This window comes from Lutjanus erythropterus, chromosome 10, assembly GCF_056507025.1.
Source record: "Lutjanus erythropterus isolate fLutEry1 chromosome 10, fLutEry1.hap2, whole genome shotgun sequence".
Classification (NCBI taxonomy): domain Eukaryota; kingdom Metazoa; phylum Chordata; class Actinopteri; order Lutjaniformes; family Lutjanidae; genus Lutjanus; species Lutjanus erythropterus.
Genome location: NC_139326.1, coordinates 24,128,708 through 24,155,973, shown reverse-complemented (window position 1 = coordinate 24,155,973; position 27,266 = coordinate 24,128,708). Strand labels below are relative to the sequence as shown.

The following is a 27,266-nucleotide window of genomic DNA, read 5'->3' as shown; positions in this document are numbered from 1 at the left end:
AATCCTTCACAGTGCACTGTTGTGGTTGAGGTATTTTAACCAGAAATAGGGCAAAACATATTCAATTTTTCACCTTATTGTGATAAAAAGTTTTTCATCAAATGCTATGCAAATATATAAGTTCTGCAGTGAAACAATCAGCATTTCATTTAGATTTTTTCACCCCATTTTAATTACCAAAAAAAGTCACAATGGAGTAGAATCGTAACTTTTCTAACTTTTACAATTACTGTTATCTTTCTTCTAACTGGAAATTAGTCACTCTGTGTCTGTATAATGGAACTGTTTTGTGTAGTTAGTAATAGCTTTGACTCGATTCTGTTTGCTGTTTTTCATTTCAAACTTTGTGTTTAATTTTTTTGATTACTTTTCTTTTGCTCAATATGATGTAGTAAATAGAATAATATCAAGATGTTATCTTTTTTTTCCAAGTATTTTCCTCAATCCAAAGAAAGTGGATCTCTAATCAGAGACTGCCTCACCCATTTGCTGCTTTTTAACAAAAGAAAAAATAATTTTTGAAGATGAATGGAAGATTTAATCACTTGTAAAGATGCTGTTCGCAGACACGCGCTGGATGAATCATGTGGAGACACCATCAGCTTGTATTTAGCATATTCACTTTGGGCATTTTTTTTTGGAAACATTGCTTTTCTGGAAGGGAGTCGAGGGAGCAGGTGACTGACAGATTGAAGTGAATGAAGTGTTCTTTGAAAAGTATAACATCTGTGTCCTGCAGTAATAATGAGGCATGTTTACCCAGCATACAACTAGATCAAACACTTGGATATCACACACGCACACACACACACACACACACACACACACACACACACACACACACACACACACACACACACACACACACACACACACAGCCCTTATTTAATCCATTTAGATGATCTCTGGTTTGGTCTCCTCACCAGTTTGGCTGCTTCTCCCTGACCCTCTTCCTCCCCCGCACTCAAATTGGCTCTCTCGTCTCTTTGATCTCCTCCTGTTTTCAATTTCCAAGATAATTTATATGCAAAAGATATTGAAAACAAAATTAAAATAATTATTAAAATTAAAGGTCTGTAGCCATCAGTAGCAGACACCTGCTTTTTTGTATCATGCCATTAACATGATCCTTAAATCAGTGTAAACAGTGTCCAAAACTGTTTGGATATCATTTTTACCATCATGATACACTTCTTCTTCTTGTTCTTTGATTTTATATAACTGCACACAGTTTTTTCTATCCCCCTGAAATGCAAACCTTTAGGCCATGCTGTAGGCGTCTTTCACTGTGTTGTCTGTGTGCACTTGTGTGTACATGCCTTTTGCGTATGCAGAAACAACCTGTGTATTCAGTCGTGTTACTGTGTTACTGGGGGTCTGTATACAGTGCGTATGTCAGTACCACCGGGGTCCAGAGCAATTTGTCAACATCAGAGGTGAATCATTGTCAATATGAAATATTCATCTGTCATTCATGAATATTAATAGCTTTATTGAAGCAGTTACCATAATACCAACACTCCTCAAGCATATGTTACACTTGCTACTAAAAGGAAATAAATTATACACTAAATAATATGGATTTATTCTCTTTATGTGAGCTTCATGTGCACACAGAGAAATTAAACGGCTCCCCTCTGAGCAGTGCATCGGGCTCTACTCGGCTCGGAGACCACACATGAGAATTAGCTTTTAGCTACACTATATCTGGTGCAATCTGCTGTATATATTGCGCACTGGCCCTGGCAAGTAACAAAATGAAATAAATACGTAAATAATATTTATTTATTTATTGTATTCATGCAAGCCTTGTGTGCACACACAATAAATATAAGCGCTGCCTACAGCTGAAATATTAACAGCTAAAAGTAAAAAAAAATAAATTAATAAATCCTGTGACAGTTGATATGAATTTGGTTGCCAAGTTACTGATTGCAATTTGTATTTGTTATGCTAAGTGTAATCAAGACCTCTCCTGCCTCAATCAAAATTTTGGATGACATTCATATAACAATCAGCTTTACTCTATTAAAAGTCCTCTTGCCGTTGAAGAGATAGTAAATGTAATTAGGCAGAAATTATATGAGCTGAAGACTAACTTCCACATCAACATAATAACCTTCCATCAACTTTTGAAAATGTTTGAATATATATAATAGAATATATAATTAATTGCCTAATGAATATTAAATGTTGGGGAAATGCGATTTAGTTGTTTTTATTGGTTTCTCCACTGTTATGCAAACACTTAAACACAGAAAGTTATACAGCAATGAATAACATTGGACATCTAACATACACAGTACATTCACACATTCTGTCATATACACACATTAATTGTACTCACAACTGGGAAATGCATGATAGATAATAGGTAAATAATAATATAATCATTATCAGAATCATAATAATCATAATCATAATTAAGAATATCGAAATAAGATGAGAAATGAAGGTAAAGGGTGGGGATTCATGTTCACAATTCATGTTGAAACATGTTTCCAGGACTTAGGGATAAGAGCTTTGGATATCTTATTTGAAGTGCCTAAGTTAGAGATGTGCCATCCACCCAGCGTTACTGGGACGGAGATGTTGCCTCTTTCCAATAACATTTATTTGTCTAGCTAATATAGTTAAAGCTATAGCCTCTATCTGGTAAGATGATAACTGTGTCTTGTCCGGTGCTAGTCAAAAGTCAGAGGGTTAGGATTGATTTCATTGCTTCTTATTGATGAGAAAGTTCTGAATACGTCTGTTTAGAATAAAGTTAATTTGGGAAATGCACAAATGATATGACTGAGTTTGACTGGTTCTTGGTTGCATCTTGGACAAGTGATGAACGTACCAGTTCTGTTACCCGCTGTCAAGATGAGTCTGACATCACAAATCCCAGTACTCCTCCCGTTGCCTCCTTATATGTGACGAGGCGGCCGTTCTTTGAATGTTCTCATATAGGATGAATATGATACTCATATGAGCAGGTTTTATATACATATATAAAATATAGCAAACAGAAAAGACGTACTGCCATTACTGTGCCATTATTTTTCCTCATTACCCCTTTGGCTTCACACTTCTCATCTTAATCCCAACCATTTCCCCAACAGAAATCGCACGCATACATTTTCTGTTTACCATTCTGCTGTTTGTACTTATATTCCATCATGTTTTGATGATGGTCTAACGTTCTTATAGGAAATCAGACAGCATGCTGGGAACAGAGATACCATTAGGCACATCTCAGAATCGTAAACTTCATGCATCTTCAGCTCAAATCCACAACATTACTGGCCTGCTGGATCCTTATAATGGCAGCTCTTGATGGCTTGAGAAAATTGCTAACCACATGGAAAATCCCTCTTCGCTCTGGCTGATAGCCAGGGGTATTAGAGGTGGCACACGTACAAAGGAGAGATTGAGGAGCAGAAGGCAGGAGAGGTGCTGGAGGAGGGATGCATGCGTTCTGTCATCCTCCTCGTCCCTTCTGCTATTCTCTCACTTTTTCCCTCCTCACCCTGGTCCCAACACTGTAATATGTCTTTCCCAAGTTGTTTATAATCACTGGGGCACCATCAGGTTGAGAGTGATTGAAGTGCTAGAGGAGAAATAGATGGTAAAAAAATAAATAAATAAATAAATAATGATTCTTGCAAGTCATCAGACAGTAGAGGGGTATAATCTGGGGGAGTGGAGGTGCCTGCTCAGTGGTGAGATTTGAAGCTTTACAAGAAAGCCACATACATATAAAACCCTCCTGGATGTGCCCACCGCTCGGCTGGTTTCAAAGCTGCACTCATCTGGAGCCACCTTTAACTGCAGCATGTCAACAAGGATGGAGGGAAGAGGGGAGGACGAGAAGAGACGAAAAAGTGAGAGGTGCAGAGAGGCAGGGAGAAGGAGGAAGAGAACAAGGCGGGCAGGCAGGCAGAGAAACATGGCGAATGTGTTTGATGCAGATGAGTTGGCTTATAGAATAATTTTGCACGCCAAAACCTGCAGGAAACAACAGCTCCTGTATCTGACTAATTTTTCATCCCTGTTTCCGGCTGTCCCTGCTTATTTCACTCAAATAAAATGGAGAACTGTGGGTAGACATATGCTTATGTGGCTTTTGCAAGTGTGTGTGTGTGTGTTTGGCTTTGATTTTCGTTTTCCCTGGGAAGCTTCTATATTTGTTGGGTCAAACAAAAAGAGATCAATATCAACCAGAATAATGGCCTGTCTTTTGACCAAAGTTCTTTCTTTCGGAGAGGATCTAGAAAAATATTTATGGGTGGCAAGAGAGTGACAAGGAGACTTTAAGGGTTGGCAAAAACATATCTATGCCAATTTAATTGTAAACAATCACATGTATCAATGCTTGCTTGGAAAACCACCAAAGTGAAGACATTTAACTCACAACTATTTTGTCACAAATGAGTAAACATTAAATAGAAACATTTAAAGGTAACAGTTCCCACCAAGAGCAAGCACTGAGGTGAAAGTGGTGAGGAAAAATGTCCTTTTAAGAGGCAGAAACCTTGAGTTTTTTTTATGGTGTCCAGCCATCTGCTGGGATATTTTATGCGTTTAATATGAGAGCCCTAATAGAGAGAGATTGTCCAAAACTGGAGGCTCCCATCCCACGCCACACATCTACATTCACTCCTGCTTTCATTTACATATTATTCGGAGTACTCCGAAAATGTTTCATAATACTCAATGCTCTTTAGGATTCTTTGGTACCCCTAGACCTACAACTTGAAATCCACTGGTATTCATGTTGTAATACTATAATTAGAATAGTTTTGATTTCTTTTAATTTTGGAACGTGAGCTTGAATGATTTCAGAAACCTGGTTATCTCTAAAATTGTCATATAATCAGTGCCATGCATAAACACTTTATCATAATCAAGCATGTTATGCTGCCTGGAGATGCTGGAAAGTGTTAATTACATTACACTCATAATTGCAGATATTGGAGATTATGGTCTTTGCCAAAGCACAGATGATATGCGCTGTTTTGATTTAGATTTGAAAGGAAAACGTGTTTTTCTCAACTTGAAGTGGCTCTACTTCCATGTTGGGGATTATAACTTAAAACAGTTTTCCATATGTGGAAAACATCGTATTATCTCTATTTTCTTTTTGCCTCTTTCACTCAAAGTTGACAAGGTAGTACAACATGTGAGTAATCAAGTTTATCTTTGGTGTTTGATGGAACCTTTTGGGGCTTTGATAATGAAGAAGTGGTTTCTTTAATAAGATGCTGTTGCTTTGAACAGCTTTGTAGAGAGTTTGAGAGTGTGTAGGCATCATTATTTTGTTTTACGACTCGAGTCTTTGAGAAACCATCTTTACAGACTTTCTGTGACATGAAAAGCTGTCCTCACTGTTTTTAGAGAAAATATAAAGACCTGCTGTTTTCATAAACTGTATGATTGGCAAAGTATATTGTGTGAGATTTTTTAGACAGCTGAAGAAAGTTTGAAACTTGTCATAATGATTCAGAAAAGGGCTTATGTTTTCTGTTTGACAAGAATTTAAGATTCAAAGATCCTCACTATTCTACCGTTTGGGGCTCTTCTGTTCTGTCAGCATAAGTGAAAGCACAACACGTCAGTATTTTTCTGATCATGAAATGCTGTTTGCTTGTCCCTTGCCGTGCACAGTGTGCAGTGTGTGGATGGTGAATAATGTAAATAAACACTGTCTGATTTTGATGTAAAAGTCTCCATCCAATATATGAATGTAGTTTGGCATTTAACTACAAATCCAAGAATTCAGGTTAAGGAAAGCAGTCCACATTTAACTAAAGAATAATGATTTTTATTAGTATCATATCTGTCATCCACCACTGCTTTAGTAGCTTGTATGAAACCCCCTTCCAGGCTTTTTTTTGCTACTTTTATTCCTCTAATTTTATTGTAGCCTACACAGTCAGTAGCTATCAGTAACAGCTTTTGTGTGGATCATTGAGTTACAAAATAAAATGTGCAATATTATGCATGAAAAACAACATGACATGACCAGAAATCCAATATCTCAAGAAATGTAAATTCAGTGCTGAAAATGACATCATCTACCTTTGGCTGCACATTTTTAATGCCTTCATGCGTGTGCATTTTTGTCTGAATCCCCTGGAATATTATTCTACTTACTTGGAGAAGCCAGTGTGGTCAACCCTCAGTGTGATAAGCACTTGGACGGAGGTCCCTGGGAAGGCAGTCAGGGGGCTGGGAGGAGATGGGGTGTCCACCCCAACTTTTGAGCCCTTGAAATACCTGTAAAAATAAATTATTTCAAAGTAAACCAAAACCATTCACACATAAGCATAATACTTTTTGAAGATTTGGTTTATGTACCCCCCTATTCTGAAGTCAAACGCGCGCTATAGTAGCCAGGCTGTCAATGCGTGTACATCTGTGGAAAACACTTCATCATAGGTTAGTTAATGATGTTACTAAGCAAAATCACATGCGTGCTGATTGTACCTGTAGATCAAAGTGAATCAGAAAAGTCTGATCTGTCCACTTGAAAGACCACCAGGATGAGAGGGTATTTTAACATCAGTTATTCACATTAATTAAGCAGACCTACCTTTTAATAATGAAGCTAAGTAACATAGGTCTAGTGTTTTTAGACATTTTAAAGCAGAAATGTTACATATTTTAGGTTGAATGTGTAAAGACATTATGCCAGCACCACGGTGCTGCCTGCTGCAAACCTAACATTCGTTTTTCACATTCCTGTTTGTGCTGAACCTATCACTGTACTAACCTGCCAAAACGTCCTTCAGCGAGACACTTTTGAGGGCCGTGAAAGAATGAAATTGTCCAAATTGTAGTAAAAGAAAAAAGTTACATCATTTTGTTGCAAGATTGCAGGGATTCCAACTGGGAGCTGACATCAGCTGAACATATTCCAACTCCCCTTTCCTCATTTAAAAAGCTCTAATGAACTGCTCTAGTCTTCTTTCATCCAAGAATGAGTGAGAGTGATGATGTAACTTTGAAGAGAAGCTCAGAGTGGTTGGCAGGGAGAATGTAGATTTTAAAAAATGATGGTGCGTTTGATAGATGTGGATCCAGAGTCCTGTGGACAGACACTGTGAACCCTCCTCACTGTCTAGAGTGGTGGAATGGAGAGCAGAGGCAGACAGAGACATTGATTATTCAAATATGTTGCTGTTGCTGATGCTGTTGTGGGATGGGATTACAGAGCCACAAGTTGCTCAAGTGGTCGCCTCAAGCACCTCTCAGCACACTTCAGCACAGTGTACGAGTGACTGACGGTACTTGTTTGCATTGACAGTATGCAGTGAAGAGTACAGAGTCCATTGTCTATACACTACAAACAATAACAGAGCTAGTCCTTATCACCAATTTGTCCAGCCACTTCTTCCAGCTGTTGATCCCTTTTGTCTCATTTATACTGGCATGTGAATGGTTTCCTGAGAGAGAAGATTAACCTCTCCATATAAACGCAAAAGTGTGTCCCTGACTGAGTCATCAAGTTACACCTTTTGTGTAGTACAAGTGTTGGACTTTCCCCAGTGGTTGTAGCTGAAAGTAAACAGGCACTAACAGTCCTCAATTATGTCCTGAGGAGACTTTCACAGTGAGGTGTAGGCAGTCCTCAATTACATCCTCAGGAGGCTTTTGAGTTTATGTGTGTCATACACTGTGGTACAGGCCTCTGCAAAAGGTACCTAAGTTACAGGCATTTATGCTCAACATGCTACCTGCTGTAGTACTCACCAAAATGATGGGGATGTACAAATAAAACTCTGAAGAAGGAACAAGTCAATTATACTCAACTCCAAGCGTTTTCTACTATTTTGCATGAGTTGTAGTAAAAAAACAAGACTTCATCTACAGATACAAAAGGTTTATTTCTCTCATTTTTTGCCTCTGATTGGCTTACCTGTATGTTTTCATCCTAAGCCTTACCTGTCCTTCTTCTGTCCACACTAGCCGATTAGAGACAGAGTATGAGTCATGACATTGCCCTCTCAAGGGAAAATCGTCAGTGTTCAGTGACTAATATTAAGATAAAAATGCACATTTTAAAATGCTCTTTTATTGCGATCAGTCCAAAGGACACCTGTGCAATAATAATTAACCCGCTGATAAAACTAGTGAAGTAATATATTGTGATTTCTAATTCTTCAGTATAAAATTAAAAAATCACGAGCACACCACGTCATCTATTTGCCTAAAAGGTTCACTTAGTCATCAACCAGAAGGCCTTAGAGGACTGCTAACCCTTAACACTAACCCTCGCCAAGTCCCGAGACAAGGTCTTGTTAGCACCACTTAAAAGGCTCTGTGTCGCACCTCATGCCAGTATCTGAACAAATGTCTTGGTCTCTGAGTCACCCCGTCAGATTAACTGCATGCATACACACAGGATCAAGGGCATTTTTGGCGCAATCATCTTTCCTCTCTGATTAATTTGTCTCAAGACTGAGGGATGAGGGTGGTGTCTGATGCGCTCATATATCTGAGGACTTGATGTTCTTGTTAGATATTTGGGCAGCTTCCTAAATGAGCAGATGTGTGTGTGTGTGTGTGTGTGTGTGTGAACTAAGTTGTAATGAAGTATTGTTCCATATGTTTGGTTTAAGTTTTAGGTAGATTTAAGATAGTTTTACTGTCAAAATTCTATTTTCCTAAGCCAGTCTATAAAACTTTTTCCCACGTGACCTCATGTGGGTTCATGCATGATAATGTCACTATATTCAGTCTCCTTCAGTTGAGGGAGGGCATCAGTGCTGACCCACAGTATTGCTGATGGGAAAATTCAGGAAAAAAGTGTACAGGGTCACACTTAAACAATGTAGGATCAATCAAAATCAAGAGAAAGGAAAGAAATTCAGTTTTCTGGTTTTATATGAACCACATGACTTTGATAGCATTATTATGGAAATTTAGTAGAAATAAGTTAATTCAGGTTAAACCAGAACATAATTGCAGTTTATGTACTCTCCAAGATTTTATGAAAATTATTCAGGCTTTTTTTTTTTAGTCCATTAGTCATCTTTTCAAAGTACTCCTGATTATATTTCACTCAGCTTTTAGTTTCTTTCTTGTTCCCTCTTTCCTTGTGAGTGCATCACTTCAAATAAAACAGTGACACACTCATCTGTGATTGTGTGTTCATTTGGCTACAGGAGCCAAAAGGAAAGAAGATAGGAGAAGAGAATAAAACCAGAGACTGAGGGAATGTCTGAGAGAATCTTGAGAGAATCTTTTAATAAAGACAGAGAGGATTAGAAAGAGGTGGAAGGACTAATTGCTAGCCAAACTGCTTCACAGCCAAGAGTGGGAGACTGCAGTTTGCGTAGTGGTACAGGGCAGCTCACAGATTTTATCAAACTATATTTGTGACAAACACAGCATTACTCAGAAAATATATTAAAGGCTTTGCCAGAGATGGGCACAAATACATCAAAAAGTATCAAATTTATACTTGCTCACCAAACGTATTAATATAAAAAATACTGGCATGAGAACATGTATTTAATTAAGAAACAAGTAATTTGTCATTTAAAAATACAAAAATGCATTATATGTAGACTGACTGATACATTTTAGACATTCAGTAGCCTCAGTACAAGCTATTAAAACAGTTTGTGAAAAATTACACCTTAATTTTTCTGCCCAGTAAAATACAGATTAAAAAATACTCAAAAGTATTTATTTCCATTTTTTTCATTGCACTTAATTGAAATACTGCCTATTTCCTGACTTAACAATATGATTCCTTATACGACTAAAATAAACAGAATCTTATGACTAGAATTAAAAGTACCAAGTGTAGATCACTGTCTGAAGAGAAATATATAATATATTTACTGTACTAAATCATGAAATGACATTAAATGTCATCAGAGATCAAGTTGCATGTTCTTCTTTTAAATTTCCACTCTGGTATGGAACATCTGTTTTTGTTTTGGCTTGTGTGTTTCTGTACACCATCCATTTCACGTTTATTCACTTTACATGAAGTTAAAATTAATACAGAATTATGTTAAATGTTCACCAAACAAAGTAGTGTCTTATGAGTTGTAAAAAAAAACCCCATTAATAATCTTTTAGAAGGAGTGCATGTTAAGTATTATGGCCGGCAATAACTGAACCTTACAGTGTTGATTTTACAAATGTAGTCAGTAACCTATTGAAGTATCACAATATTAAAGTGATGTAGTTTGTTTCAGTTTTTTGGATTACCTTAAAATACAATATTTGAAATTGTTTATCCTAATGTAATGTTTTCTATTAGTTTATTAGTTTGTTTAACTATCCCTTCCTTTATTGTGTGCAATTTATTGATTGATTGATTTAAAGAGATCTGTAGTGAAAGTATTTTTTCACTACAGGTCATGATAATGAATTTGCAACTGTAAGATATGTTTTCACATGAGACCAGCATGAAGTTGAGACGTGTTAATTTCTGTAATGTATATTGTTCATTATTTTAAAATTGTAATCCAAATATATAATTTGATTACATTTTTTCTAAATGTAACTGTAATGGAATATCTTTTTTTTTTTGTAGATCCAGATGTGTAATCCCACATGTAATGCTCCTTTCAGTACTGTGCATAGCACCACTCATCCTTTGTGCTTGTAAATCACTCTTTAAATCTCTCTTTAATTCATGCAGAAAACTTTAATATTGAATAGAACATAATCACATGTGATTCACTCAGATTTTTAAAAGTATTTTATTTTCAATTTAAATATTTATTAACTCTATTTGCCATATTTCCCACTGGATATTTTAGCCATATATATATTTTTTTTCATTTGCTGGACAACTACACATGATACTGGCAAAAAGCTGATATACACCAGCTAACATAAACCCTGGTGTCACTTGTCTCTGTCAAAGTGTGATGTTATTCTCTTCTTGTGCTTGTGTTGGTCCAGTGTCTCTGGCAACCCAACTGATCGAGTCTGGGGAGGCGGGGGCAGCTGGACAAATCTCCCCGTTATTTCACATTTGGGCAGCAGTACCCATTTTAAACACATGCTGACATTGTTCCATATTTCTCCCGTAAAATATCACTGTATAGTCAGTCACTTGTCCATCTGTTTAGTCAATCATAAAATGGGACCATGAGATTGGAGAAGGTGGGACGTGAGAGAAAACATACGCAGAAATAGCAGAACCATGAGTCACAAGATGAGAAAGCAGGTCTGTCAGCCAGCTCAGAGGCCAGCAATGTTTCAAGTCAATCAGTCAGTCAGTCTCATAGCCAAGTGACCAGGCAGCCAGCCAGCCAGCTATCTAATTAACCAATCAGTTATGTAGACATCCAGCAATCCAGTCATTCAGTCAATCAAAGAAGGTAGACAGGAAGTCGGCCAGCATTTAGGTTCTGCTAACAGCAAGAAACAAATGAAGACCAATGGAAACCAGGAAGTGGGAATATACATTAAAAATAATGATTTGCAAAATCACATGTAATTTAGATTTTGGGGGGGATTTTGATTCCCCTATTTCTAGTGCAGTAGGAAGACATAGAGAGAAGCTGTTTGCCCGCAGCTACAGAGAAACACAGCAGAGAATAAGAGGGGAGGCAGGAGAGACATGGTGGTAAGAATGGAGAGCTGTATTGACAGGACACAATAGGGTGCCTTTGAAGCTCCTGAGTTTGCATCCACAAAAACCGCCTCATGCTAGCTCTGCCTCCTCTAGAATTCATAAATATACACACAAGCAAACAGAGACACATGCGCTTGGTTACCTCTGACAGGAGTTTTTTCAGGATTCCAACCATAAGAAAAACTTGAAAGGTGCCTTCATGAACACCTTGAAGAGAAGCTGCTTTATTCTAAGTCCTACAAAGGAGAGGCACTACAGTATACAGCTTCCTGTAGTAGTCCTGGATAGCTTCATAGAAGGGACCCGTAGCGATGAAGAGTTACCTTATTCTCACAGTGTGCTCGGACTGAACTTTCATCTGTATGGAGCAAGTTGATCTGATCACCTTTTAGTAGTCATCGCTCCTTTACAGCCAATCAGATTTCTGTGTCTATTCTGAGAGAACGTTCTTTCAAGGATGACAAGGTCACTCGATAAGCTGAAACCTTATTGTGAGACTAAACTGAGGTTGTTTTTCAAGCAGCCACAATGCCTTTACAGGACTGCTTAGTCATAGACTTGTAATATAGATCCAAATTGCAAAATATTTTTCATAGAAAGAATGTCTTCACAAAGAAGTACAATATAGCACTGTGCCATCAGTGTCGGCTCATTGAGGTAAATCTCATGTTTTCATTTTGTCTTCATGTTTTCATCACTGCTTCATGTCAACCACAAATCCATTAGCTTGATTTTCATCATCTAATTCAATACTGAACCATCTTCCTCCTCACAGTGAGTGTGATTGTGTTTGCTGTTTTCTTCTTCTGTGAGGTTTTACGGCAGTTGAGTTTTCTGCATTGAGAATAGATATACTGAATATAAAGTGTGGTTTAATTAAACTTACATTTACATGTTTTAACAGTACTACTTTGGAGTACGGGGGGTACCAGTGCACCCATTTGAGGAACATTGACATAGAGCATGCATGTCCATCTGGGAAAGAACCTGTCTTTGAGACCATTTGCACACACCTGCATGACAGATGACTCAGTTGCTCGCCATTTTGAGGGATTTGTTGACTCCCTGCATTCTTCCTCAATAGTGGCATCCATCTGGATGTATTCCCCTTTATGAAAGATGGTTTTGATAGTGCACAGTATGAAGGATGCTTCCTCTAATGATACAATATACTGTAGTATGAGAGATGGGTTGATACCCAGTTTATACCATGGTTTTATAGATCAGTGATGTGGACTGTTGGTGCATGGATATTTCATGTCCTTTACTTGACGAAAGGAGGATAACAACAAATAAGTTACACACTCAATCACTGCCTGTTCTTGCTGTTGGATGATCTTATCATGGACCTCAAAGCAAATTACAAATATATTATACAATGTTATATAACACAAGTAAAAGAAATGATCATTTGCAGTCATATATAGTATCACATTGGATATTTACCTCCAGAATAGCAGTTCTCTGGATTGGCTGTCCCCATGAGGACTCAGGTTCATTGCCATGCTGACTATGGGTCACCTAACTGGTCCAGGCAACAACTGAAGGAGAAAGAATAGCGCCATTAAAACTATGTCTGCTTTTTCTTCAGTAACATGAGCACAGAGACAGAGACAGACACTGACAGCATGACAGGACCATCAATTATTGTACTTTGCTATTTTAGCAACATTTTAAGAGCTGATGTCTAAGTCCACAGTAAAGCGGGAGAGAAGTTTCTGACATTTTGGTATCCATAAAATCAATGCCAGATGAATCTTCAAATAAATCATTTTAAGTGCCTTTTCAACCCACTTCTCAATGTTCAGTTAGTTTATTAAGGTTCATAAATCCAAGTTTATATAATATCTTACAAAGATGTCTTTCCCGCTCTCTCTCTCTGTCTGTCTCTTTCACAGACACGCATACACATGCATATTTACAGCAGGAAACAAAATGACCTTTTCAAAAACTCTGTTGTGGTTGATCTTTATTTGATTTACACATTGTCCAGGGACAGAGAGAAGTATAAAATATCTATAAGAACCTGACAAAGGTCTGCCCTCCTTCAAATTTGGGGACATTCAGATGGTGGAACTCAGCAGAGTCATTTTCCCTACTGTATTAAATATTTTATAAAAGTCAGTTGTGCAGCCAGAAATCAACATGAAAATGGTTCTGAGAGTTGACAATAGTTTTTTTTCTTGTAACTAAATCGGTCCTCCATGGATATTGCCAGTATGAAACCCAAAGTCCCAAAATACCTTCTGCGGGTGGAATGATTCAAAAAGGTCATGTTTTAGAAGCTATTGAAGTCCAAGATACTGCAGTCACGGTTTGGCATATATTTGGACACTTTTGGCAGCCGGTGTTATGAGAAAAAGCATGTGTGCCTCCTGGTTGCATTCATCCTTGGAAAAGATTCAATTCATCTTCCCACTGGCAAATCTGCAGTAATTTCTCATGAATAGTTAACTCATGAACTTTATCCAAAATATTATTAACATATTTATTAAACTGTAATTGATAAGCATGTATTCTGTCTAAACTATTTGATGCAAAGGCAGATTATTTTTCATATGCATAAGTACGAGCACTAAAGGAAAACGTGTGACAAAACAGGATTATAATGAAGTACTGAAATGCTGCAGAGATGCCCTGGCAGACAAATCTTGTTTTCCAAAAACATGTTTGTTTGGTGCAGAACCAAATACATGTCACATTATCAAGATTTTAATAGTTTTTTTTTTTTTCAGTGAAAGTGTGATGCAAAAATTATCGTTTTCAGTTCCCACTAATAGTGAATCATATCGCAATCACTGTATCTGTCAAAACTAGAAGAGTGCACTCACCAGAGTACAGATCTCTGCCAGAAAACTCAAAATGAATATTTTCATGTAACCCCTTTGTATTCACCAACAGGTTGATTTGTAACTAGTTTAATTACATGTAACTGTTGTAATTAGTGTTTGAATTCTTGAGTTTTGGCCAAGTTTTGTGTAGTCACAGTGGTCTATGAACTTTGACTCGCAAAAATTGAATTAGTTCATCCTTGAGCCCAAGTGGACACTTCTAACAAATATGAAGAAATTTCCTCCTAGCATTGCTCTCCTCCTGACCCGAATCAGCAAGAGGTTGATCTGATTGGTTGAAGTTAGGTTGGTGTATCAAATCACCAGCCAAGTGTTTTTTTGAAAGTGCTTGCCCTTTTCCAAACAGTTTCTATGGACAACTTCTTAAGATTGGTTCTGTGTCACAAACCATCTGTGTGTCAGGTTAGGAGTATTTAGTATGGAAATAATCAGTTCTGAGATGCATTGCAGTTCTCTCTTGAAAGATAAAGAATCAGCACAGATGAGTCAATAACTGGAAATTTAAAGCATAATGATCACCTGTAACAATTTTATAATACCGGCCGTATATTCTTAACAGCTAAACCAATAAGATGGTGAAACATTACAGATGTAAATTATGTTTACACTCTAGACTAGGCTACTACTTGAGTATTGGTGAGGATGGCTGAGTATGAGAAACTGCAGATGGATACAATCCAACCAGCACTGTCTTGCTTAAAAGCTTAAATTTTTGATACAGCAAGATGCATTGATACTCGTTTTAATCATCGCTGTCTGAATCAAATTGAATCCAATCGTGAGGTGCCAAGAGGTTCCCACTTCTAGCAGTATTTGAGAGTAGCTGCAGACAAGCTCCAGGTCTGGTGGCACACACACACACACACACACACACACACACACACACGAGATAATAATCGCAATGATCTTTTTTATACATACTGTCAAAGCTTTCTAACATAGTGACTGTCATTTTATATTAGAAAAATTAAGAGAATGGTGAGTCAGATGAAAAAAATATAATCAGTCTTTGCTAAGTCACTGCTCAACAGGTCCTTTTAGAAATTGCACTTTTGTATTGTGTTTTGTTAAATCCTGAATGCACTTCTTCTCTATTATTTTCTGTTCTGTCTTCAAATAGAGATGTCAATCTCAGTTAGAATACCTGATAGAATAAATGGCAGATGAAACAAGAAGATTTCTTTCAGAACCACAGTACTGTATATGTTACTCCCTGCAGGGAAAATACTCAAAGAACTATAAAAGATCAACACATTTTAAAACATATAAGAGAACTCAAGATGTCATGTAATTCTGCATGAAAGCATCCAGCATGGAAGAATAGACGTGTGGGAGAATAAGACATAGGCAAACATGCACAGGGATTATTTGAACTGAATATAGAGTACAGTACTACACATTATTTTGCCTTCGGGCAGGTGGTAAAACCTGATGTCAACAGCAAATATATTGCCTGAGAAAGTCAACCCACAGCGAGAGGAAGAGCGAGAGAGATAACAAATTTGAATTAAATCAAATGCTGTAAGCGATGCAAAAAAAAGGCCTGAAAGGAAGATGGAAAAAGCAAGAATACAGTGGAGAAAGAGAGAGGGGCGCGAGATAAAGGGAACATGGGATTACGTGGGTGTCACATATATTATTGAGTCTGGGCTGGAGGAAGTGAGAGCAAGGAGAGTGTCTGTTGGTCTGAGTCGACGTAACGGTGATCCCCTGGCACAAGAATGAATGAGGCTAATTTCTAACAGGCTTCAATAAAGACAGTGAGGAAGAGTTCACTGACTTCAAATCAATCATTACTCCGTGCATCTGTGTCTATGTGCCTATTCCCTCAATGTGTGTAAGCTTGCATAAATATGTGTGTGAATAAAAAGGCAGAACAAAATCTACCTGAGCAAAAAAGAAAATCCAAAGATGAATGTGTGTTATTTCTTTTTCTGGTTAATGCACAAATAAACAGATTCCGTCTTTTTTATGAGGACCAGGGTTAGAGTGACAGCCATGTTTTCATGCTCCCAGAAATCTGAGGCCGTTAGATTTTTATTGTAGCACAACAAGATTTCAGGGGACAAGGCCACAAAAGCTGTTTATAACACAAGATGGGGATAAGGAGGTTTTATATTTGGAGACGGACAAGCCACTTTTCATTGTAATGTCCTCCAGGCAGCATTAAATCCTAATGGGAAGGCCTGACAAGCATTTACGCATTCTGTTCAGATTGATCAAGCTTAAAGACGGAAATTTATTGCAATAGCAGTCTGCATTTTTTAACTTGTGTCCCAAACTGTTATGCCTGCTGGCATTTTGAGAGTGAATGCACAATAAGAAATTTCCAGAGAGTTAAAGGTCCAGTGTGTAAGATTTAGGGGGATTTATTGGCAGAATGTGGCAAAAATGCAATGCAATGTTCCAAGGTATGTTTTTATTGGTGTATATTCAGCTCTAAATATGAATCATCAGCTACATTTACATTATTGAGTGAAAGCATTTTGATTTGAAACCCCTACATATATGGATGCTCTACAAAGTGGTCTGACATGTATGTTTCCATGCCCGAAAGTGCTAATTAAAATATAGCTTTTTTGACACTACTGTACATATTCAGTGGGCTGTAACCCACTTCTAACCTGGAAGCTAGAAAGCTTCTTGGCATATGCACCAGGTGAGCAGTTCTCATTGGACTGAATGGGAGCCATCTTTACGTATTAGTTCATTATAATACATTTATGCATGTCACCTACCTCTATTTATTCTGATCCGTCCGGATCTGAGGGCATGGATCATCGTCCACAGAGTCTCCAATGTTGAACCGCAGTGTTTCTACACTGGTCCAGAACGGACAAACCAAACACTGGCTCCACGTTGGGCCTTTTGGGTTTTGCAAAAGTGTCATGGTTGTAGGTTCTCCTACAGGCTTGAAAGGGGAGAGTGAGACATGGTGTATATAATCTGTAAGCTCCCAGCTAGATGCCACTAAATCCTACACACTTAAAGACAGTCTGCACAGGCCACCTTTACCTCAATATATAAATATCATATCTATAAGATGTAGCACAGATGTGCTCTTTTGATGTCTTTCTAAAAGAGCACAGATTCAATTCTCTTCACTTTCTCCCACTTTGTGCTGAGATCAGATCTGTGCCAAAGCACCAGATCAGATCTGTTAATCCAGACATAATCTTTCAGGATGTGCTTTTCTGTTTCAACAGCTTTTCCTCCTGCAGCAAAGAGTTGCTTCCTTGTATGTATTGATGTGACACCGTTTTTCTGTTACTGCATTTTTTAACTGTCTTTGTTTTTCTGTTCTCTCTTTAGGTGGAGAGGTACCCTACACCACTCTAGCCACGAGGATGATGATGGGTGTTTGGTGGATGTTTGCTCTTATTGTCATCTCCTCATACACCGCCAATCTAGCAGCCTTCCTCACCATCACACGTATAGAGAACTCCATACAGTAAGTATCCAGCTGATTCTGTCCTCTGTTGTTAGGGGCAATCATGCAGGCTTCAAAATTTGATCCCATGGCTTTAATTTTTGAGAAATTCAGTTCTTTTGTCATTGGTCATTAGTTACAAGAACAGACATTAATTAACATTAATTCAGGGATGGGCAATTATTTTTCATGGGGCCACATAAGAAATTGATCAGGCTGCTGGTCCTAATAATGGCAGTATCACAAATAATGGAATAATGATGTCTGTGAGCTAATGGCTGGCTGACACAATAAGCCAGCCTAATAAGTTTTGTTGGCGGGGTCCAAAACTTGAAGTGTCGTATGCCACAGATGGCTAACACAAGTTGCAATGTAAACAATATAAATGTACAGTATTCAGTGAATAAAGTTACAGTTTCGAGCTACTGCAAGAAAATATAATGTCAAAAATACAATTATCTTAATAAAAACTCCTCCTTTCCCCTTTTAGAAATCCTTGTAGTAACTTTGATATAAAAGGTAAAAGATATAGATTATTATCATTACCAATAGGTCCAATACTGGTTTAATTTTAAGGAAAATGACATTGACTGTCTTTGTATTGTGTTTTTTGTTGTTGTTGTTGTTGTTGTTGTTGTTGTTGTTGTTTTCTAATTGTAATATTTCCCTATGGGCCACATGGAACCTTTGAGTCGGCCAAATTTGGCCCCCATGCCACATTTTGCCCATCCATGTTTTCTGATTTTTTTTTTTAATATTATATTATATTTAGTTATAAATTAACGCTGCACATCAGATCCACACAGATATAAAAACACAGTAATGGGAGCCCACACACACACATATATGCTAACACTCACTTATTCTCCACAGAGTTTGTGTGCTGTTGTGCATACATGACACACTGACACACAGGGACACACTGCAGTCTCACACAGTCTGCTTGATTGTCCTCAGTGTGGAAATCCATTCTACAAGGCAGATGTAATGCACAAGAGACAACAGAGACACACATCTTCACTATCCTTTTCTTACCCCCTTTCTATCCTTCCTCTTCTCCTCCTTCACCACATCATAGGATAGTAATTTCCTGTATGCCTCATGTTTGGATCTATCAGTGTGTGTGTGTGTGTGTGTGTGTGTGTGTGGTGTGTGTTTCAAGTGATGAAGATAGGAAAGATAAGGAGAAACAGCACTGTGGAAGTAAAGTGAGAAGAGAGTTTTTACATGTTCCTCTCAGGTTGTATGAAGGCAGCTGGCAAAGCCTTCTACTCTCATTTTGCCCCCCCCCCCCCCCCCCCCCCCCCCTCTCTCTCTCTCTCTCTTTCTAACACATGCATTATTTCCCTAAGCTCTGTGCCCTCTGTTTATCTATCCTTGTGATAATATGTTTGCCTGCTTCTCTCCTGGTGGCACTAGGAAACGCTCATCTCTCATTGGACTAATCAGCATGCCGAAGCATCCGCTATGCCCGGCAGTGCCACAGTTAATTGTGCTTGGCTTTGGAATAAACAACATTTATTTCTCTAAATCTCATCACTATCTGTCTCTTAATTTGTTTCTGTCAGTTTGCCTCTCCTTCATTTTCTTTACCCCTCTCTCTTTATGTGTCTGCCAGACTTCCTCCTTTTCACTGCACTGTGGTCTCCTGTTTTTTTTTCCTTTACTCCAAGTCCTTCTGTCTTGTCCCTTGTCTTTTGTCTTGGAAGATGTTTAGAAAGAAGCACTTTTCTTACTGTCTTTTTTTCTATCCTTTTTTTCACTTAAATTTGCTGTCATTAATGAGTGCCTCTGAGTTTACCGCCTCATTCGGCATCCATTGAGCTAATTAAGGATTTCCATAAATTTTAATGCATTATCTTTCATGTGTTGACTCTTCTGGGGTCATTAGTGGCATAATTACCCCCTAAACAGCAGCACCCACATGGCCTTGGGCCTCCAAAGATGGGTGCTGGGATGAGCGGTGAGAGAGAGCACACCCAAAATAAACAGAGAGTAATCGTAAAACATAATAACACCTTAATGGAGAGATGAAGGGAGTAGCCGAGCAGAAAAAAGAGACTGGGATGTTGAGATTGGCGTCCACTTTTACCTGATAAATATTTAACATGGAACAAGAGTGAATGGGTTTATGAGTGACTGATTGAGAGAATTAGTTAAGTATGAAAAAAAAGAGCAAGCAAGCGAATACACGGACAGGAAAGGAAGAGAAGGCCAGGGAAGGATGGAGGCATCGCTGTCTCACTGAGCCGTCAGGACAGACAGGGTTTTTAAGTATTAATGCCCTTGTTTCATCCTGGAAATGAAATAACAAGTGAGCGTTCAGAACCCTCTCTGGACTATTTCACGCTTGGATGTTTTCCCTCAATTTCAGTGTGAATCCTTTAGGAAAACAGTGAGGGATGGCAGCGGAGAGTGGCGAAGAGAGGGAGTGAGAGAGCCAGATACAAAGAGAGAGACAAAATGGTATAAACATTATAAAGTGGAAATAGAGAGGAAATACGTGAAGGAAAAGATGAAATGGATTAAAAGGAAAGAAGGGGAGGTGAGAGGGGAGGTAAGAGGTGGTGGTTAGGAAAGAAAAGGGTAGAAAAAGAGTGGGGAGAAGCAAGGGTCTGGGTAGTGGTGAAGAGGCAGAATGAGAAATTGGAGTGGTAAAAAAGTGAGAAAAGAAGTGGCACCTGTTGAGAGAAGAAATAGATGAAGCGGAAGAACTGTCAGGAACGGAAGATTGAAAGACAAATGGAAATGTGTTTGAGGACAATTTTTTTTCCTTTTCTGGCCCAATGTACACAGAAAATGTCATATTTTATGGTTGCTGAAGATTGCCAATAAATTCAAAATGTATGTGTTCTTATATGTGTGTGTATCTGAGCATCATGGTGTCTGGTGACTGTGTGCATGTATGTCTGTCGCATCCCAGTGGTCAGCCAAGACAACAGTGTGGTCCCACTGGACAAACTGGCAGCAGCTCATGTGGTTATTTAAAGTCTTTTTAAAGGGTCAGTCAAGATAGATTTACTGTCACACTGTCAGTTTTTCACCCTCTGTTGGTAAAAAATGACTGTAACAGCACTGGCCCTTTGACGGTTTACAGAATAATGACAAACCTGACAGAATAATGACAAACTTTTACAGTAGAGACACATAAGCAAGCACAGAATAAACTTTAATCTACTGGAAAACTGTAACACGACACATAATGATATTGCTTTAGAGTGACTAACAATAAGGAACAGATAGAAGCAGAGAGGAGAGCCAGCATATAAGCTGAGTAATTAACTGCCACTTAAAAAAAGGTCCACCTAAAAAAAAATAATATCACTGTCAGTGTATGCTATATTTAGAATATTTTCACCACTTAACTTTGCTGTCAGACAGCCTTTTCCAAAGAGAAACTGCCATTATATATTATTATATTTAGTAAGCCAAATATTGCTCTCTTCTAGAAACCAAACTCTGTAGGTGAAATCTGCAGTTTTGCAGTTGCTAGTCTGCTGCTGTCTTGATCTGTTTGTATGTTTGTGTTATTGGGTTGATTCAGTGAATCCAAAGTAACCGTTTAAAATGCAGATGTCACACAATAACACAAACACACTAACAGATCAAGGCAGTGCAAGAAACTCCTGTACTCCTGCTCAGAGAGCAATATTTAGCATATGTAACAGTGGTTTCCCATCAGAAAAGGCTGAGGGCAAAGTAAAGTGGTAAAATATTTAGAAATATTCTACATCCTTTTAATTCTATGATACAAGCAAAGAAAACAAGCCTATATATGACTAAAACTTTGGCAGCTTTGGAATGTGGCTAGCCCACTCGGATGTCCATGTGTAGGTGTTGTAATTGTTTTAGCACAAAAAAGAAAAACTCTTTGGGTTTTGGCTTCAGTCCACACAGATTGCTTGTTGTTCAAGGTTGCACAGCTGCCTGTAGTGCTTCAAAAGCCATTTGTTAAAAAGTTAATGAACTGATCAAGGCTCTACTGCCTTTACCCAAATTAATTTCCCTACAGAATCACAGAGCCATGATCATCTTTGTCCTTCTGCTTCTGAAAAAACAAAAACCCATCCTTTGACTCTCCTAAATACTAATAATTTGTCTGTTAACCTATTTTTAACACCCGAGGTGGCATAGCAACCCAAGTTACTCCAGCGACCACTAAGTTGTATGCAATATTTAGCTTTTAACAAAGATGACCGACTATGTATGAGGAAACGAAGACATACACAGAGATTATACACAGACACATACTGTGCACACTGGTTAACATGCAAGTAATTTCTCTCTCTCTCTCTCTATATATATATATATATATATCTTTCTCTCCCTCTCTCTCTCTCTCTCACACACACACACACACACTCACACACACGCTATTTTTCACAGGATACATTCAGCTGCTGTTCACCTCATTTACTTGCTCATTGAGCTGTTTAGGGGGAATATAATTGGTTGCAAAATGAGCTAGCATACACACAGGACAGAGAGACTACAGTGTGTACACACACATACACACATGCACACTAGATTCATGCAAAACATAAAAAAAACACACAATTAAACACATAATTCATACATGCATCTTTCCATAAGACAACGCACAATAATAGATCTGGAGACCACCAATATCATTAGGGTCTTTAAATTAAAATCCAGACATTTAATATTATTTGATTAAAATGGATAATTGTAAAACCTTTTGTCCTGGCTTTTTTTGTCTGCTTCTTCTCAAGATGTTCCTCCATGTTTCCATCATACGAAGTCCATATGATGCTAATACTGTCAGCCACAGCAGGGGCCGTTCTTTATAACAGTATTCAAGTCAACAGAATTATAGGCCTAACTCTTTTACAGGATGTTCTGTATCTTACACATGTCAAAGGATGAACATTTAGCACTGTTTTTTCTTTTGGTTTTCTGGGTTTCAGACCTGCAGAGCATAATTTGTTGAACTTCCAGCTGTCCTGTCGACATTTATATTCAACTAATTTGCAACAGCAAATATGTTTTGAGAGAAACCTAATGCCGACTTGCCGACTTAATGAGGAAATGTTGTTAATTAACGTACCTGGCAAGTTGCAAAAATATTGATACTGAAGTTTTTAAACATTAAGTTTATTTCATGTCAAAATAGGCAAATGTGCAGTACACTAACCAGTCATAGTGACCACAGCATTATTCAAAAGTCAGCAGTAACTTGAAACATGACATGTATTTATTAATATTTAATCAAACTGACAAACCTTTCTTCTAGTAGTCATTTTCTACCCCCCACCTCAGTCCCCCACCTCAGTTTCTTGGCATTTTTCAAATGTATGTCTTGGGTGGAGTTAGGCTCAGACCTGAGGCTGAAGTTAGATTTTCACCAAAGTACTTTGTTGCCTAAACCTACACAGGATCACAATCTTTCCCTAACCCTAACCAGATTTTATTGGTTAAACCATGTTAATCCACATTAAATCACATTATTTCCTTCCCCTTAACCCAAGCAATTTTGTTGCAGGTATCTGGATGTGAACCTTGTAATTTAGTGTTGGGGTTAGGCGGACAGGGTTGCCTTGGACAGAGGTGAATCAATCTTGTTTTGACCAAAGTTGCAGCATCCTGCATGCTGATCTTTATATTTCCATTTTCAGGTATCCCCTTGTCTTATTTCATAATTAACAAAATTCTTTTTACATAGGCATGTTCAAAAAATATGAACCCAGTTTTAATTAGGATTTTTTCTTGTCCCAGTAAAATCTAAACTCATCTTCAAGACATGACATGTTCCTCCCTCTCTCTGTCTCCTACACATGCACACACCATTAAATAACAAGCTCAGAGTTACTACCCTGTGAAACCAATTCACAAAGGGGGAATCCTGGTCAAAGAGTGTGCTGACAGGCGAACGTATTCACAGGGGAGTGGTGGGGAGGGGAGATTATTAAGGCCAAAGATTAATTGACGCCAATAAAAGATTCATGTTCACAGCAAAGTTCATTAAAATCTTCAAAGCCGCTTTATTCAGAGCGGGTCAGAGAGATAGTTGAGGAGGGCATGAGAGAGAGAGCGGAACCGCAACCTTCCATAAAAAGTCTGAATGTGTTATTTCGTGTGTGTGTGTGCATGCGTTTCTGTCTGAGCGAGCAGCCTTGTAATAATGCAAACAGTACCTACTTATATTTGTGCCCTTTGTTAAATCTGCTTTGTGGCTGTATTACAGCTGAATTAATGAAGTAAGATATTGTACACTTGTTGTTCTTCATTAAGCAGGACATGTTGAGTGTTTTTTTGCGTGCATGTTTTGTTTCACAAATGTGTGTCTCTCAAATCCATGGGTGGTATGTAGCAGCCATTTAACAAACAAACAGTAATTAGTTCCTGTAATGGTTCTCCATTACATTTCTCAGCGGCCAAACTCTTTGAGAGGCAACCCAAGCCCTGTTGCGTTATAATTAACAATAGCTCGTGTATTCCCCCAGAGGTGGCAATTTATGGGTGAGGGGTAGAGAGAAGGAGAAAGAAGTGGAGGGAGAAATAAGGAGAAAATACAAGACAGACTGACTTGTTCTTTTTTTATTTCTTTGTTAGTGGCTGTCATTTTCTTGCTATAATTGCAGATATCACCTGTGTACAGTTAGCCAAGCCATCTTGTTCAGTGCTGTGAACTGAGTGAGAGCTGCTGTCTAAACTGCTTTCCACCCCCATTTTTCTCACATTTGTCGGTCATGGCCAATACCCATTTTTCTATTTTTATTCCATGTCAGTTACATGTCGCTGCCAACTCCTACTGCTGGTCCATGGAGAGTTTAGATCCAAATCATTCATTTATGGGGATAAGAGATGGTGTGAAGCGCCATACAGCTGGCCCATTCATGAATACTTCATGTGTACTGTCCAATGCCCTCCTCTCCAGACCCATGTCAGCCATCACCGGGGGTTACCAAGACTGTAACAAAGGCTTGATCATTCATGTCCCCTCCTGAGAGCCAGAGGCAGAGGCACCACAGTTGGGGATTTAATCCAGGTCAATGGATGAGCAAAAGCTTCTCCCCTCTCACCCATGTGTCAAGCTGTTTTGTTGTTTGTGTGTTTGTGCTATTCTAATTTATCCTACATGTACACTTAAAAATTATGCTTTCTTCATAAAATACAGGCTGGGGTACCGTAGTCTGAAACCCCTGTCCTTAAAGCGACAGAACACCTATGGATAGCCATAGAGAAAAAACAAAAACTCCAACATAGTGTCTTCAGAATCAAATTAATTACATGCAGCAAGCGGCCTAACGCAGGAGTTGAACCCACAGCCACTGCAGAGGACTCACAGCCTCAATACATGAGACACACGCTCTACCAACTGAGCTACCAGACCACCACGGACACCCTTAAGGTGAAAGAGACACTGGTGTTGATTTTTTGTATGAATATATTTCTTTGGCCCTTTGAGCACCACAAGCTAAGTGCCATCTAGATCCATTATATTCAAGAGAAGGCAGACATCTGTATGGCCGATATCACTAAAGCTCTGCAAAAATATATATAACTTTGATTTGGGGGTGAACTGTCCCTTTAAGTAACATACAGCTTCAGGGCTGCTGTTTTGCTAAGCGCTCTGACCTCCCTGAATGTCACAGTCTACATCATAGAAGTGTTTTTTTCTGTTGGCATTTCCATGTTACTTCCACATTTGAACTGCCAAGTTGTCCACCAGTTAACTTAATCTACTAGTTGCCATGCAACCAGTAGCTTTCTACAAGTTGTTGTTGTTGTCCTGACCTGGTAATTAGGGGTGCCACAGTTTGACACAGATACCATGTATTAGAAGACTACTGAAAGGGAACTTATATGGACTGCAGATGATTTACAGTATAATGCATGTATTTCATGTTTCTTCAGGGGCTGCACAAAATATTTCTAAAGGCTGCCTTTGGCCCATGGGCCACACTTTGAGGACCCGTGCTCTTGCATCTCTGTGAATACTTTTTTTTCACCACTTGAAAACAGGGCATTTCTACATCCACCATTGCTACAACTACAACAGCCACCAAAAACAGCTGACAGACTGCAGAGCCACCACAACAGGAATACCCAGGGGACAAACTGTGAAGCTGACCATTCAGGCAGAGTCTGCATGGTGCTTACAGTGAATGGATGGCTGGAAACAAGGGGGATACTAACTGTTTTCACCACTTTTCTCTGTCCAGGTCTCTCCAGGACTTATCCAAGCAGACAGAGTTGCCTTACGGTACAGTGTTGGACTCTGCAGTATATGATCAGGTGCGATCCAAGGCCATGAACCCCTTTGAGAGAGATCCCATGTACTCCCAGATGTGGCGCATGATTAACCGCACCGGAGGAGGAGATAATAATGTTGAGGAGTCAAAAGAAGGCATTCGCAAGGTAAGTCTTTACTTTTTTAATTACAGTAGTTGTCAGTTCCAAACTAAAGACTGCTGACACATGTAAAATCAGTATGGTTAGTAAAGCAAACAATGGAGTAGAATGACTCCCAGTGATGGGTTTTTAATACAGGGGACCAGGTGCAGAGTTGCTGCAACATCAAAAGCAAACATTCATCATGCAGCATAAAAGCTATAATTTGCCAAAAACTTTGACCTTGTCATTTTTGAGAACACATGTAATTGAGTTTATTGTTAAATCAACCTGAAGGACAAAATTGCATCCAGCTCTGAGGTTGTCACTTGCATAACTTATGATTTCAGTCCCCACAATTTTTACAATTTTGTATCTTGTTTGCGATGGGGGTTAGGTGATCGAATTTGAATTTTAACAACATTTACTTGACATTAACATATGTGATTGGTGACATCAGTCCTGCAAACCAGGTGGGTCCTGTGATTTCATCACGCTGCACGATTCATCTGCCGTCCTTGTTCTCCCAGAGAGCGATTTCACTTTAGAGCACTGCTACCCAGCATTATGCTAAATGTCCAAACTAATGGTCAAACAAGTCATGTGACAAAGGCCCGGTACACTGTGTGCAAGTGCAGCAGCTGGTAAATGACATCACAATGCTTTGCACAGAGAGTCAATTTAACCATGATATGTGATGTGTAATGATACCAGTAGGGATGAGAATCAAAATGTCTTCTGCAATAGAAACACCCAGGATGTTTATTTGCCCAGGTCTGACTGCATTTCTTTCTTTAAATTCCATCAGGCCTAATCAAGCCATCAAATGATTCTTTGCCTGCTCAAGTTTCCTCTTTCTTTACTATTTTTTTTGTACAAATGACAATATATCTACTCACTGTTGTGACATTTTTTCAGAGGTTTATATTCGAATACAATTAATGTTTACAGTTTATGGTATACATCCATCCATCTATCCACTGTTTATACTTTTTTCAGAATGGCAGGATATGCTATACAGTACATCCTTACA

At 38.5% G+C, this 27,266-nt stretch overlaps 1 protein-coding gene across 1 annotated transcript in view; it reads left to right on the top strand.

Moving 5' to 3' along the window:
* Nucleotides 1-27,266, top strand: part of grid2 (glutamate receptor, ionotropic, delta 2) — a 593,815-nt gene that overhangs the window by 481,002 nt on the left and 85,547 nt on the right. Inside the window, exons 12-13 of the mRNA XM_084728739.1 lie at nucleotides 17,761-17,899; nucleotides 26,065-26,260. Coding sequence (XP_084584865.1) covers nucleotides 17,761-17,899; nucleotides 26,065-26,260 — 335 coding nt within the window. The remainder of the gene's footprint in view (nucleotides 1-17,760; nucleotides 17,900-26,064; nucleotides 26,261-27,266) is intronic.